We start from the raw sequence: 15,310 nt of genomic DNA on the forward strand, positions 1-15,310 counted from the left end.
GAGAATAAATTATAGAATACTACGGTAGTGGACAACATGATTTATTTTCCCCACTTAGGGAATAATATCAATAAATATCCACAATGTTTTTAGGGAATAAATGGGAACAAATTGGTGGCACTTTGTTTTTTACACAAATTTTGACACAAGTTCCACACCTTTGGATTAGTCCACTATCAACGAATGAGGTTAAAACTAAAATGACAATCTAAATTCTTTCTTTTTTTAAATTATTATATACTGAATTTAAATTTTAGTTAAATTCACCACTCTCACTACCACAACAAAAAAAACAAAAACAAAAAAATGTGGCAACAGTCATCATTATTTGGTGACATTTGGTGACAAAAACCAAATAATGGTGACTATTACCACTTTTTTTTTTTGTAGTGTCTATTTTCTCTCTATTCATTTATATTTTCACATCTGCCTATAATTGAGGTGGCATACCCACATCAGCTGCCACATCATATTGTCAACTAATGTTGTTAATTAAGTGTGTCATACTACAAAGCTCTAATCATACTAATCGTATACCCATAATTAATCCTACGTTGAAGTCCAATTTTGTACTTTATAAAACTCAACAAACCCTAACCTAGGCTGATTTTGATTAAATTCAATCAAAATCAAATTAGAAATACACATGAAATCTAGATTCAATCAAATCAAATCAAACATGCAAATTGGAAACCAAATTCAATCAAATAAAATCAAACATTCACATGGAATCTACAAAAATAACCACAATAAAATCAAGATAAGGAAATCCAGAATCCAAATCAGCTCAAAGCTACAAGAAAACTCATAATCAAGCATTGGAGGTTAGGGTTTTAGAGAATCGCACTTTTGGAATGTCACTGAGAATTCAGCTTCGAAGCAATAGGGGCTCCAGCAATAGTCTTCTAGCGAACGAGGAACTGGAGCTCTCGATAACTGTTAGAGAGAATTCACAAATTGTGAGAGAGAGATGGAGAGAGAAGTGATGAGAATGTTCACGTTTGAATGAAAAATAAAACGAGGGAAATTTAAAAAATTCTTATATTTTAAGTGGATTGCAAATATATTGAGGGTTTTCGGCCAAAAAAATAATTTAATTACAAATTACGACATACTCAATCACACGCCGTAATATATATATAAAAAATTTGCATTCACGGCATATATACAATCACGCCGTTAAAAGACACAAAAATTACCTTTTTTAAGGCGTGTTTTCAATACCATAAATATCAGTTCTTAACGCCTATCTTTTTAAGGTGTGCTTTGTCATATGTCATAAATATTAGTTATTAACGACACACACAAAAAGTGTGCCGTAAATATCAAGTCGTAAAAGCTTCAATTTGGTGTAGTGCGAGCAACCAAAAAAAAATTAAATAAAGAAAAAACCTTAAAGAAGAAAGAGAATCAAAAAATTGGTAAAGCTTTAGAAGGAGTAGAGGATGTACCATTAATTAAAAGTTGAAAATATATTTGAGAAATTAATTTTATATGGTGGATATACCATTAATCTCTTATTTTGGTGATTATATCCGAAAATATCTCTTATTTTGGGAACAACTATTCATAATTACAAACTAAATCTTGAGAATCTCTCCAAAAAAAAAATTAAATCTTGAGAAAAGATCTTGCTCGGTTCAAATTCAGAATAAAATCCTGTTTAACTTAGGACAAATGTACTACGTACCCGTAGATTCACACGGTTCATGATATATATATATATATATGTTTGTGTGTGTGTGTGTTCAAGTATCTGCAGCCGATTTGGCTCCATGCCCCAGAACATTCCATTTCAAATTACACCAAAATATTTGAGAATTGTTTTTAAACACACAAATTTTTTGTCTCAGTAGCCATCTCTCTCTCTCTCTCAACAATATTGCATATTTTGAATTGATAATATATGAATAGGATGGTGTGCGTGCGCATCTGTAATGCGCTACATGGGTTGAAACCAGTGTTGGTAATGTTTGTGAGTCATCTTCTAAGTACAGGATTGAATATAATTTTCAAACTGATAGCAAACGATGGGATGAGTTCAAAAGTCTTCAGTGCCTACCGTGTCCTCTTTGCCTCTGCCGTTATGATACCTCTTGCTCTTGTATTTGAAAGGTTAATTCTTGCCTCTACCATTTGCTTTCTTTCTTTTTCTTTCTTTTTCTTTTTTCATTCTCTTTAAATCTAGTTCTACCCGGCATTTAAAAGAGTTTTGCAATACGCCTGGCGACTGACGTTTCCCTATATCGGCCGTGTTCTGCATTTTTTTCAAGGCTAGATGTAGTCTGTTTGACGGCGATGCTGCATTTTCACAATCTTTTTCATCATTTTTCATTATCTATGTGCAGGAACAAAAGACCAAAAATGACATGGACTGTGCTAGCTCAAATTTTTCTCTGTGCGCTATTTGGGTAAGTTTAATTCGTTCCTATTAATTACAGTATATATTTTGGGAAATGTTAGCATGCCAGGATGTTTTAACAATAAGGTGCCCTATTATTGCAGGATGACACTGGCTCAAAATTTATACCTGGAGAGTATGGTATTCATACCAACAACATTTACTGTGGCGATAGTGAATCTGATTCCTGTCTTCACCTTCATACTGGCCGTATGCTTTCGACAGGAGAAGCTGGGGCTAAGAAGCCTCCAAGGGATCGCGAAACTTGCCGGAACACTGGTCGGGATTGGAGGGGCAATGCTCTTCGTATTCTACAAAGGCATCACTATAAACGTCTGGCATCATACTGGCCTCTTGGCCATGCCCCAAAGCAGCACTTCATCTTCAAACCCTCATCACTCTAATGGTTATGTCTTGGGCGCTGTGTTAGCTCTGCTAAGCTGTTTGTCCACTTCAGCCTGGCTCATAATTCAGGTTTGTGTCTTAGATGACGGACCTTTTGTGTTCACGATAATAATCAAATGGTTAGATGGTTTCTGATTTGACCTGTTTATACCGAGTTCATTCTTAAAAAGAAAAAGAAGAAGAAGAAAAGAAAAAAAACTCGACCTGACCGATTTATATTGGAAAAAGTTGTACATTTTATCGCCTCTCGGTTAGCTGACACTAAGAAGGAAAGCTTATAGAGAGTAGAATCACCCTATGAGCTTAGATTGAAGGTTTTAACTCTTGGGATTTGAATGGACATCGATTTAAGATTTCATAAGAAATCTGATTCTTTCTATACATGCATATTATCTACATGTATTTTCTTAATTAAATTAGTCAAATTAACTACTTGCTTATAAATGCAGGGAAAATTGAGTAAGACCTACCCATGCCCCCTGTCAAACACAGCTTTGATGTCCGTCATGGGAACAGTTCAATGTGTGGTTTTTGCCCTTAGCACGGAGAGGGATTGGAGCCAATGGAAGTTGGGATGGAATATTAGACTTCTTGGAGTTTTTTATGCGGTACGTATAATAAATTTTAAAAAATCATTTTTTTAATTTAATTACAAATCGTTGTTTTTGCTGCATTCCCATGAGGTTTGAAAATCATGCTACAGTGCAAAGCTTTTATAAATAATTAAGTTTACTACAGTTCAATACAAACATAGCATTTATTTACGTTTGATTCTGGGTTAGGAATTTTATTTTATTTTTTATATTCTCTCTGCTAGTTAAAACAAGAAGAAAAATAATTTTAATGTCCATGTTATCATGCAGCTGATTGCCATTATTTGAATGTTTAATTTGTTGTGTGATGTAGGGAATATTGGGTTCTGGAGTTGTGGTGTTCATGACGACATGGTGTGTAAACATGCGAGGGCCACTGTTTGTAGCAAGTTTTAGTCCTGTCCTGCTTGTCCTCGTTGCCATATTTTGCTCTTTGTTGCTGGGAGAAAAGTTGTATCTGGGAAGGTGCATTTTCTATTCTTTTGATTTTATTTTATTCAACTAATAGCATGTTTACTTATCACGTTGAGTATTAGAATTATTCCGATTCATGTTTCTTCGGTGTTTATTGACACATGGAATTGACCCTACCTTTACTAACAGCTAATTTTAATCAGTAAAATGTTGTTCTTTTGTTTTGGGAATTACAGCTTTCTAGGAGGATTTCTAATCATATGTGGGTTGTACCTGGTGATTTGGGGTAAGAGCATCGAAATGAGGAAGATGACTCGAGTAGAACCAATAGAAACCCCCCGACCTTCAGAGGTTCATACCATCGAAATTGTTTCAACAACTCCTCAACCCATTCACAGTACGACCTCACGAGGTTAAAAACTTCATCAAACACAAGCTAAACATGGATTCGTTTGCCAGTCGCCTCTGCTTGGTAATTTTTGAACTAGCTAGAAGGGTTTGTTTGATTGGCATTCGGAGAGATATATGTGCAGTTATTTGGACTTGGAATAGAGACTTCAACCCAAAATGCTGCTGCGTTCGAGGAAGGCAGCTAATGCCTATATCTCCTGTTATAAACGAACAACAGTTAGATTACGAATTATTTGATGAAGTTAACAAATGAAATAGAAAGAGGGAAAAGAGGGTAGGTATGGAGATAAAAAGAATATATTAATTTTCTTTTTTGTTATGAGATTGTTGTAATATATGTGTTTTTTTTTTAGTGAGAGCAGCCTGAATTACCAGTAAACTTTTCGTTATTGCCAAATCAACCTTATATTTGATTTTCTAACTTTCTTTCAACTGTCACGTTTAAAATATTTTATGATGTTTGGAATATTGGGATCTCTAGGGGTGTCTTTGTAGAGACAATGTTCGAAAGGGTCAAATTTTTTATGATTCCATCATACATATGATTGAGTTGTGGAAACTTATGGATATGTCTTTCTACATCTGTAATGATTTCTTTTTTATTAAATAAATCTCTTTCTAGTTGCTTCGGAAGACTTAAGGCCCCGTTTGGTTCACGGAACGGATTTGAGAGAAAATTACTTCCCAAGAGATGGGAAATAGAAGATTCATTTTCCATGTTTGTTTTGAATAGGAATGGAAAACAAAGTTTGTATAATTTTCTAATTATACCCTTATTAAATCAAATAAAAAAAGAATGTATTTAATGATATATTGTAATTCTAAATTATTAATGGGGACAAAATGGTCATGAAATTTGTGCATTTAATGTTGGCGCATTTTCTCCAACTTTCCCATAAGGAGGGAAAACAAAACCTAAGTTAGGAAGAGGATTTTCACTTTCCCATGTGTCAGGAAACCATTTCTCATGCTTGGACTTACCAAACATGGGAAAGCAATTGATTTCCCATCCCCAATCCTCCTTTTCCATTAACCAAACAAGGCCTTGGCACAACCTAGCTCAGCGACCTAGCATCTCTCTCTCTCTTGACCTCTGAATCTATTCGGACATGTGGTTAATTATTTCATAATAAAATAATCAAGCGGTTCGAGCACACTTACTAATAAAGACGTCATTCTTAGTGTGTGTGTGGCGTGCCAGTACCACGGTCACAAGTGGTCGTGTTGCTACAAATGAGCGAATGAATGGTGCTCTGCGCTATGATCTTGACTTCTTCTCGAGCGATTGGGGCCGAGATTGGAACAAATTATCGGCCGTAGTTGGGCTTGATTTGTTTGATTAGTGCTAGACCTCTGTTTCATGGAATTTTCTTCTATTTATAGACTCTGTATTTCTCCGGCGAAGACAAAAATCCTAGTTGTGCTCTGACATGCGTCACATCAACCTTCATAGTTTCTATCTTACACTTTCACTTGTGATTGGCCAATCTGGATCGTGGAAATGTGACATTCAGATGCTTTCTGATAGCTTGGGCGGTGCATCTCTAACCTCGCGTTCGGTCTCAGACTCTTGCTCTCTCGGTGAGGCAAACAATTCCTCAGTCTACAAGAGCAAACAATCTCTTTTTGTTGTCGAGCTTGTTTCTTTCGTACCACACGCACTAAGTAAGCGAACTTCCTTTGTTTTTAGGTGAGACCCAAGGGTATCCACCGCCGACAGCAGTGACTAATCCCTTTCGCCGCGGGAGCTCTCCCAATGAAGGTAAACGGCTGGCCACGAAATGCCCTCCATTCCCATGGGCGGGGAGCGAACTTCCTTTTTGTTTGCAACCTCAGTGAGCAAAACTTTCTTTTTTGTTTTGCAGAGCTCGACTTCTTTTGTTGTTTGGGCCTCGTGTGTGTGCTTGGATTAGATTTGCCCTTTTTTCAATTGCCGCAATCTTGGAAAGCCCATTTTTTTAGGCCCATTAGCGAATACATATAAGTTTAACACTCTCCTCCTCCCCCCACCCACCCACCCACCCACCCACCCACTCTGCACTAGCAGCCACCGACCGGTCCACTTGTAGCCCCACCCTCTTGCCCTCGGATTGGGTTGATAAGGTTGATTAGAGATCTGTTTGAATATGAACCCCCTGTTTCAAAGGGATATTGGGATTTCTTCAAATTTTTTTCTTCTAAATATCTTAGTTTTTAATAATAATAAATAAAAAAACTCAAATATCTTAGTTTTGGATAGAAAAGTGGATGAAAGTAGAAAATTTTGATAGTAAGAATTAAATTGTGATTATTCAAGGGTAAAACGGCTGAAAATCTTTATTATGTTTACAAATAGGAACTTTTGTCTATGTTTATATAATTTGTTTTATTTTGTTAATGTCATTTATTTATTTATTTATTTTTGAGTTAATCTAAGTTATGAGGCTACCACCTCCACAGCATATGTAACGTGTCAACCTCCAACACAGGTGTACACACATAGATCTAAGCAAACCCATGCATGGTCAAAATGGGCGACTCCGTCCGCATTAAAGAAGAATGGGACCCGTTGTGTTTCATTACTGGCACTTTCGTAGTTCCAGTGCATAATCATGGGCAGTTTCCAAATGTGGTGTCCATAAAAGGAAACCATTCAGAGCAATAGAAGAAGAAGAAGAAAAATGTCGACGGTGAAGAAGATGGCGGTTGCTCTGTTGGTTCTGTGTGCGGTGTTTTCTTGTATGGAGAAGGTGGTAGATTCTGTTGGAGTTGACTGCTATGATGCTTGCAACACCGGCTGTGTTCAAAGCAACAGTATGTAATTTCTGATTTCTAATCTATAAACAATTCCTAGCATATTCATAAATTTGTTTGTTTATATCACTTACCGGAGAGCGGAACTCGAACTTGGATGCGAGCGCATAGGCTCACTGTCCTGATCAACTGCCGTAACTCACATATATTGTACTGTTTAGAGTGGATTCGAATTTTGGACATCTTGAATATTAGATTGGAGAGAGAGAGAGTAGTGAGAAACTAGATTGTTTTTCATGTTAGGGAATTTATATTGAAGGGAGAAACATAATGTTTTGGTTAATTTGTATTCGTATGTAATGTAGTGACTGATTTGTTTTGTTATTTATGTAAATATGCAGCGAGACTTTATCAACGATGTGATCGCAAGTGCCGGATTAGGTGCGGTCCAGGTAAATCCCAAGTCTTCCATCGACCTTATCACCTTGGAACTTTAAGGCTTCTTTTGCCCAAGTGCCAGATTGAGTGCTTATTATTTTATTGTGAAATTTTTTTGGTTTGGTATGAACAGAAGGGCTAATTCTGTGTTTTATTGTATGTACAGATTCTGAAGTTGAGGGGAACCTAGAGTAAAAGCCAAAGAAAATTGGGGAGCACATCAGAAAGATCATAGAAAACAATATGTAATTTATGCACCTTTTTCTCTTCCTTTAAAATAATAATAATAATGGAAGTGACTTATGCACTTAAAGAAAGTATGTTATTTATTTTAAATTATGTCTTTTATAGTAGTTATGAACTTCATCCATTTGGGCTTGCCCAATTAGAGCATCTCCAATAATAGTAGTTAGTATTTTTCTATTTAATATTCATATTATTCACGTATATATGTATATTTTAATAATACTTTTGTTTTTATATATAGCTTAAAGATTCAGTAAAATATACATTTTTTAAAAAGCAAATATACAATACACATGTACATGTATTTTTCACCTTTAATACACGTGTTTTGTACAAAATTTTGAATAATACAAATAAAATTTACTTATTTTTCACATATTATTGAATAAAAATAATATATATTAAAATAAAATAAAATAATTAAATTAGAATATTATATAGTGACCGAACTTTTCAGTTGTATTTTGCTAAATAAAACACGTACATATTTTATTCGTACTTTTTCTGTTTCGTATTTTACTAACTAGCAAACTAAACTTTTCAAATTAAATTTTGTTGACCTATGTGACAATTTGAAAATGTTTATTTGCTACTTTAATAATTTATGTCACAACTCACTTGCCAATTTAATTAATGTAATATTATGAAATAGAATGAAAAATATAAAAATATGTGAAGAATGTCTATATATTTATGACTTAAAAAGTAAAAGTGTATGTTTTGTATTTCTAAAGTAAAATTAAATGTTTTGAAGAGTCAAGGTTAACTTACCACTCATGAAGAATATGAAGTCTCACATCGAAAGCTTGATGAATAAAATATAACATATGGTATTACCATTAATAATATCAAGGTCTTTTGTATTAAATTTCACATATATCAGATTATGCAAGTTGGGAGTTTGTCTCTCTAAAATCTTTGCATGGTATCAGAGTTGGATAATTGACTGTACTTGATTGAACCTGAATTAAACAAAAACTTTGAATTGAAGATGAATCAAACAAACACCAAATTTGAAACCATGAATTGAAAAAAATAACAAAAAAGCTACCGATGTGGAATTGGTGCATCCTGGTGTATTAATGAATGGTCCATGTGATGGGGAGTCTTGAAGAATATGAAGTTTCACATCAGAAAGTTGATAAATAAAATAAACATATAATGAATGGTTCCACTATTAATAGTATCAAGACTTTTTAAATAAAACTTCACACATGTCAGATTATGCATGTGATTAAATTTAAGATGATATCAATATTGTTAGTAGTGGGTTGAGAGTTTATTTCTCTAAAATCTTTATATCTTCCTACAACAAAAAGACGACTCATAATGCATTGCCTTCTCCTTCAACTTTTCTTCATTTGAAGAGAGTACGGGTTTGCAATTAGAATGTGAACATTAAACCATGGGGTGGAGAGAAAAACTTTCATCATCAAACGTGGGCCGTAAAAGAAAATGTTCGTTTACAGTGTATTAGAAAAATAATGGGAAAATATCATACCACAATATTGATTTTGACTTAAAAAAAAAAAAAAAAAAATCCTAGTTTGATTCATTTGCTTTGACATTTTTTCTTAAAAAACTTTTTCAGTAGGCCCATGAAAAAAGAAAAAAAAAGAAGCACAAGCAACACGACAAAGGTAGTAGGCTTGGATTCATCGTTGGTTAAACAAATTTTGTTTTACATTCTTATACAAGTCAAATCAAACATAATTAAAGAAAAAAACAAATGGTATTAACGGCCTTAATTTTAGATTTGGAAAGAAAGAGAGAGAAGAAAGAATGAAAGATAAGGTTACAACTTACATGGGAGAATCTATTGAATATAGTTGGAAGCTAAGATGATGATGAATACAGAAGAACAAAACCAAACCCTCTGCAGAACCTGTTCCCCTCGTCAGTCGTCAGTCAGTTTTGAAATAAAAGAAAAGGTCAAACACACCCATTTGGTCATCATCTTCTGTGAGTGGGAATATAAAATTCCACACCAAACGTATACTAGTGAAAACTCCAGTAAGTATTCATTCAAAATAAAATACACAGTAAAAGAAAAAAAGAAAAAGGAAAAGAAAAAAACCCAAAGACAATACTCTGGAGGACATGTCTCCCTTTTCTTCTTCTGGTTCGTGAACTCAATTTAATGTGGGCTTGGAGTCCGTATATATGAGAGAGAGAGAGAGAGAGAACCCAAAAGGTAGAAAGAGTGATGATGATAATGAAGAAGGTTGGTTCTCTACTTTTCTGACCTGACCTCCTTTTTCTTCTTCTGCTCTGCTTGATCTCTTTTTATTTTGCAAACCCCCCAAAAAAAAAAGAAGAAAAAAAACCAGAAATGATTGTTTGATTGTTGGTTAAGTTTGTCTTTGCTCAGCTGATGTTTGAGGTGCAGATCTATTATTTGTTTGGTTTTGTTGTTATTATAACAAGCTTTGTAAGGATTTTCCGAGCAATTTTTAGTTTTCCCACCTGGTTTTCTTGAGAAAATGCCCAGGAAAGTCGAGGGTTTAAGTTAGCTGCTCAAGTCTTTAGCTTTTTTAACATTAAGATGTTCTTGTTCTTTGCAGATCTTTGAATTGTTGGGATTAAGCCGTGGAGCAGTTTAAGCTTTGGGATAATTTGGGCTTTTTGGTTAACAGGTAAGTCCCAAGCTTTTGTTTTTGGTGGATGCGCAAGTTCACCTTCTTTTACCTCACCATTTGCTAAAATGAGTTCAACAAATTTGGAAAGAAGATAGCATGACAAAAATAAAAATAACAAATTATTTATGAACGTCAGGTCTAAATTTTGAGACTGCCCTTGTTATACTCGCTCTATCTTCATGTATCAATGATCTATTATTTTTACTTGAGTATTTGTGTATAAGTTGCTATAAAAATACGTTGTCCTAAATATGATTTTTCTTCTTATGAAATATGGGTTCTTTTGCTTTGTATTTCTTTCTCCTTGGAAAACTAGGAATTGGATTTCCAGTGGATGAAGTTAACCAATACTTCTGACAGCAGTATGCCTTCTTAATCTGTTCTATATGCAGTTAGATTATCATTTTTATGGTCTATATTGATGGATGCCATGGACATTATTAGCTTATATGGCGTATAGATCGTAATTAGCCTTTTTTGAGTTTGAAAATGGTTTTAAAGTTTGGTTCTTTAGGTTACTTTGTAACCCATATGAATCTGCCTTTTCTACTTTTCTTTCACTTTTTTGTTGCCTTTCCTATATTATCTTATATCTTGTTCTCCATTAAGTATTTTTTTGGTGGCAATTGACACAGAGTCACTTTTTGTTTGTGGCCAGCCATATGCACAAGCTAAGTGGAAATCAGAAGATTTTAAAGAAGATAACACAATTTTTTGGTACTCTTTTCCACCACAAGAATGTCATTCCGTAGTATAGTTCGTGATGTTAGGGATGGTTTTGGAAGCTTGTCCAGACGGGGTTTTGAAGTCAGGCTGATGGGCCATCATAGAGGAAAATCTCATGGATCATTAAATGATTTACATGACCAGCCTCTCATTGTTCAGAACAGTCGTTGGGCTAGCCTTCCCCCAGAACTATTGTATGATGTAATTAGGAGGCTGGAGGAGAGTGAGAGCACATGGCCTTCTCGAAAGCATGTTGTTGCATGCGCCTCAGTTTGTCGTTCTTGGAGGACCATGTGCAAAGAAATTGTTAAGAGTCCTGAGATCTGCGGGAAGCTCACTTTTCCTGTGTCGCTGAAGCAGGTTGAATCCTTTAATCCATTTAATCTGATGTACATCTTGACTTTGTGCCGATATGTTTTTTCTTTCCCAAGTTTGTATTGAAATCAAAGTTACTAAGATTCTGTATATGTTGCATTTTGTGGGAGATAATAATTTTTTATTAAAGCAATTGGACATCCTATGATGTTGGGAAAAGCGCTTACCAAATTTTCTTTTTTGTTTGGTTTTTCAGCCTGGTCCACGAGATGGACTCGTTCAATGCTTCATTAAAAGGGATAAATCTAATCTAACGTACCACCTGTTCCTGTGTCTTAGCCCTGGTAAGCATCTTTTCTAACCATTTGATTTGTTGCTGGCTATAGTAGCCTGTCGACCCATTTCTCCATTGATCAAATATTTCTAAATGTGAGTTAGCATTTATTTATCAATTAATAGTCTCATTTTTCAGCGCCCCAAAAAATCTCACTTTTAATGCTTGTCAATCATTGATTTCCATTCATATGCTGGTGTGTATCAGGTTAAAATGCCTCATCTTCTATATATATATGAATGTTTACCAATTTTTGATTTCAAGTAGTCTTGTTATGAAATGTAGGAGTCCTTAATTTATTCAGGTTGACTTGGAAAAGGGCTGAATATCTATTGTAGGTAGATATCTTTGATTTGAATGATGATCTGATCAAACATGGTCAACCGTAAGGAAAAACTTTGTGTGCATGTCATGTATTGATTGAGATAGCCTCTCTCCTCTAATGGAGGATGAATCCAATTAAATAGTTGTATGGTGAACATGAATATGGAATATTCATGAAGAGTCCTGGCATTTCGGATAAACCTAAGTAGTGAGAATGAATGTTCACTTTGATCCCACCTCTTCTCAAAGCCTACATAAACCCCCATTCACTTCCTCAGTTTTCAATTGATTATTTCACCAGTTAATCATCATAGTTTGAAAGAGAACCTCCCTTTGATTGAGAAAAATTAGGTAAAAATACATAAACCCTCTCAAGAGAATCCAAGAGAGCGTTTCGTATACGAACTTTTGTAAGATTATTCATTGAAATACCATTATTTTGCAGTGGAAGATTTTATCTGCTGTCTGTCGACATAGGTTTAAACACTGGACCAGTTATACTTTTTTGACTCTAAATAACTTGCATGCTTGCTTTATTTTAATTGCCTATTTTAATCACACAAGGGAGAGGGGAAAGTTTGGTCCAGTGAATACCAAATTATTTATTAACTCGTATTAGGTGCTGTCTTTCCCAACTGACTTTCGGGTAGTAAAGTAAATCATAGCTAGACTTGGCAGCTGATATTGATGCTGAACATGGGAAGCTCTGCAACTTTATGGTCCAACACTCAAGTTTCTGTAGTCCTTTAGAATTTCAATTAAGCTGTCTTTAATGTTATCATTAGCAAAAATGTCATGTTTCCATCCCTTTTCCTTGTGTTAAGTATCGTAATTTATGTCACAACTTCATCAGACTGAAGAAGCTAATATGCCTTAATGTAAAGTAGGGTAGGTTATGTAATGGTGTGGTCTGATAAAAATAATTAATTAATTTGTCAGTCTGCAAGGTTTTAATGGTGTTGTGAAAATGTGAGTTGCTAATACATTTTTCCTAATGGGTTCTTTTATTTCATTTTAACATACTATTAGTGAACACGGGGGTGTCAAAGTAAGTGGCCAACTTCTGGACCAGGGATAAAGTTGGACGCATGCCTTGGTGAATTTACAATGCATCTCTATACATCTTTTGGTCTTTCCTAGCATGCATAATAATAATAGGCAGTAAAGCATTAAACAAAAATAACTACCTTTTAAACTGCATGATAGTCCTTGAAAGTCTGCAAGATTAATAGATATGTTAACTATCAGCATACGCATCTACCATTTTCATGTCAGACATGTTGGTTTTCTGTTAGAAATGTCCTACAAATCATGAGTCATGTTCTGTCAACCTTTTTCTTAAATGTGTTTCCAAGATTTTTAAATTATGTTTACCATTTTGAATAATGGATTGTTATGCTGTCCTGATCAAGACCAGCCCATCTATAGTCCCCATGTTTCTCTGAACTCTACCTATGGCTTCCAAGTTAATTTCGTGTTTTATTTTGTCTCTCCAATATGGCAGCTTTGCTAGTGGAGAATGGGAAATTCCTTCTTTCTGCAAAGAGGACTCGACGAACTACTTGTACAGAATATGTCATTTCTATGGATGCTGACAACATTTCAAGATCAAGCAGCACTTACATTGGAAAGTTAAGGTAATTAAGAACATGATTTAAAAAGACTGAAAATGTAATTTTGTTGTTGTTGGTTGCTTCACAAGAATACACAATCAAAGTAACACATTGTTTTCGCATTTCTCAAACGAACAGTTGGTTTAATATCTATTGATTCTAATCCTGTTTTTGGTTAGTTTGTTATTTCTTATAAATTATAACATAAATTTCTTAAAAGAGCTCTCATTAATGTAATTTTCTTGGCATGCGTCAAAACAATTAATGTAAAGCACGAATAGACGTGTCTTCTATTGTGTAGTACTAATAGGGATGGGTATGACAGGATAGACTTACAAGAATAGTTGATCTTGTAATGTTTAATCATTTATTTGTTTTATTGGCAGCTATAAGTTGGCTTGTATAACCTGTTAGAAATTTTGTTTTGAAGCATCCAACTTTGTTTCTTTTCCCAGGTCAAACTTTCTTGGCACAAAATTCATTGTATATGATACGCAGCCTGCATATGCTTCTGAACACATTCCCCCACAAGGGCGGACGAGCCGTAGATTTAATTCCAAAAAAGTCTCTCCAAAAGTCCCGACTGGCAGCTATAACATTGCTCAGATAACATATGAGCTAAATGTGTTAGGCACTCGTGGCCCTAGAAGGATGCATTGCATCATGCATTCTATCCCGGTCTCATCTCTTGATGCAGGAGGTACTGTCCCTGGCCAACCGGAACTCCTTACCCGCTCCCTGGAAGACTCCTTCCGAAGTGTGTCTTTCTCCAAGTCTCTTGACCACTCAGTTGAATTCAGTAGTGCACGATTTTCTGAAATTGTTGGACCCCGAGATGATGAGGATGGCAAGACAAGACCCTTGGTTTTGAAAAACAAGCCTCCACGATGGCATGAACAACTACAGTGTTGGTGTCTGAACTTCCGAGGTCGGGTAACTGTTGCTTCTGTTAAGAACTTTCAGTTGATTGCTGCCACTCAGCCTGCTGCTGGTGCACCCACTCCATCTCAGCCAACGCCACCTGAGCTTGATAAGATAATCTTGCAGTTTGGCAAGGTTGGTAAAGACATGTTCACAATGGATTATCGTTATCCTCTATCTGCATTTCAGGCTTTTGCCATCTGCTTGAGCAGCTTTGACACCAAATTGGCTTGTGAATAGAAAAGAGTAAATAGACGGTTTGGTAAGCAGAAAAGACCATTGACAATCATTCATTCTCTTTCTCACCTTTTCTTTTCCTCTTCTGATATGAATTTATCTTTCTTGTAACTTTATGGTAGGAAATTGTTTGTTAAATTTGTTCTAAACTCAGTTTCTACCCTGATAACAGGGTTTAACAGCATTTTAATATCAGAGCTTATTGTTACCCTGATTCTTGGTTCATGATTTGTATTGTCCCTTTGGTGTTAATTCGTATTGCGTGGCTACCGAACGCTTTGATTTCCACAAACCAATTCCTTGTTTTTCGGGTGTTCGGAGGGGTTGGCCTTTACTCGCGCATTATTTTCTGGTGGTGCTGGATGGTCGTCACCCATTTGATGCTGGTGGATGTCACAATCATGTTGTTGGTAGGACAAGGTGTTGGTGATGGGAAAAGTCTTGTCTTAATTGGACTCTTGCAATGCCAATTTCCTTAGGAATTTATCAAACAAGTCAATTTTAACAGCTCTGTTTTTGGCATATGATTTGTGCGACCTCTTCCCCTTCTGATAAGTTAG

At 35.3% G+C, this 15,310-nt stretch overlaps 2 protein-coding genes and 1 long non-coding RNA gene across 6 annotated transcripts; all 3 read left to right on the top strand.

The window, feature by feature from the left end:
• The first annotated feature begins 1,915 nt into the window (after nt 1-1,915).
• Nucleotides 1,916-4,230, top strand: LOC110764851 (WAT1-related protein At1g68170-like). Its single transcript, XM_021967889.2, has 6 exons — nt 1,916-2,115; nt 2,349-2,411; nt 2,506-2,875; nt 3,256-3,414; nt 3,713-3,864; nt 4,050-4,230. Exons 1-6 carry the CDS (start codon nt 1,916-1,918, stop codon nt 4,228-4,230), a joined length of 1,125 nt encoding a protein of 374 aa, XP_021823581.2.
• A 2,488-nt stretch (nt 4,231-6,718) lies between these two features.
• On the top strand, nt 6,719-7,389 carry LOC110764826 (uncharacterized). Its single transcript, XR_002527934.2, has 2 exons — nt 6,719-7,017; nt 7,359-7,389. It is a non-coding gene; the product is annotated as an uncharacterized LOC110764826 (long non-coding RNA).
• A 2,132-nt stretch (nt 7,390-9,521) lies between these two features.
• Nucleotides 9,522-14,975, top strand: TLP10 (tubby like protein 10). 4 transcript variants are annotated; one of them, XM_021967871.2, is made up of 6 exons: nt 9,522-9,865; nt 10,206-10,277; nt 10,916-11,366; nt 11,578-11,665; nt 13,484-13,616; nt 14,048-14,975. In XM_021967871.2, the coding sequence occupies exons 3-6, from the start codon at nt 11,019-11,021 to the stop codon at nt 14,751-14,753; spliced, it is 1,275 nt and encodes a 424-aa protein (XP_021823563.1). In that variant the 5' UTR covers nt 9,522-9,865; nt 10,206-10,277; nt 10,916-11,018; the 3' UTR covers nt 14,754-14,975. The 4 variants fall into 4 exon arrangements, with proteins under 4 accessions (XP_021823563.1, XP_021823561.1, XP_021823564.1 ...); XM_021967869.2 differs by having other exon boundaries at nt 9,524-9,865; nt 10,939-11,366; XM_021967872.2 differs by lacking the exon at nt 9,522-9,865 and adding an exon at nt 9,873-10,024.
• Nucleotides 14,976-15,310: the final 335 nt, after the last annotated feature.

This window comes from Prunus avium, chromosome 1 (genome assembly GCF_965620075.1).
Source record: "Prunus avium chromosome 1, drPruAviu1.hap1.1, whole genome shotgun sequence".
Taxonomy (NCBI): Eukaryota; Viridiplantae; Streptophyta; class Magnoliopsida; order Rosales; family Rosaceae; genus Prunus; species Prunus avium.

What these genes read in the sequence shown, in the direction of transcription:
- LOC110764851 (XM_021967889.2), top strand. Translation starts at nt 1,916, where the DNA reads ATGGTGTGCGTGCGCATCTGTAATGCGCTACATGGGTTGAAACCAGTG. An exon ending in TTCTTGGAGTTTTTTATGCG is followed by an intron (nt 3,415 to 3,712) that starts GTACGTATAATA and finishes TGTGTGATGTAG; the next exon opens with GGAATATTGGGTTCTGGAGT. An exon ending in GAAAAGTTGTATCTGGGAAG is followed by an intron (nt 3,865 to 4,049) that starts GTGCATTTTCTA and finishes TGGGAATTACAG; the next exon opens with CTTTCTAGGAGGATTTCTAA.
- TLP10 (XM_021967871.2), top strand. Translation starts at nt 11,019, where the DNA reads ATGTCATTCCGTAGTATAGTTCGTGATGTTAGGGATGGTTTTGGAAGC. An exon ending in TTCCTGTGTCGCTGAAGCAG is followed by an intron (nt 11,367 to 11,577) that starts GTTGAATCCTTT and finishes TTGGTTTTTCAG; the next exon opens with CCTGGTCCACGAGATGGACT. An exon ending in GTTCCTGTGTCTTAGCCCTG is followed by an intron (nt 11,666 to 13,483) that starts GTAAGCATCTTT and finishes CCAATATGGCAG; the next exon opens with CTTTGCTAGTGGAGAATGGG.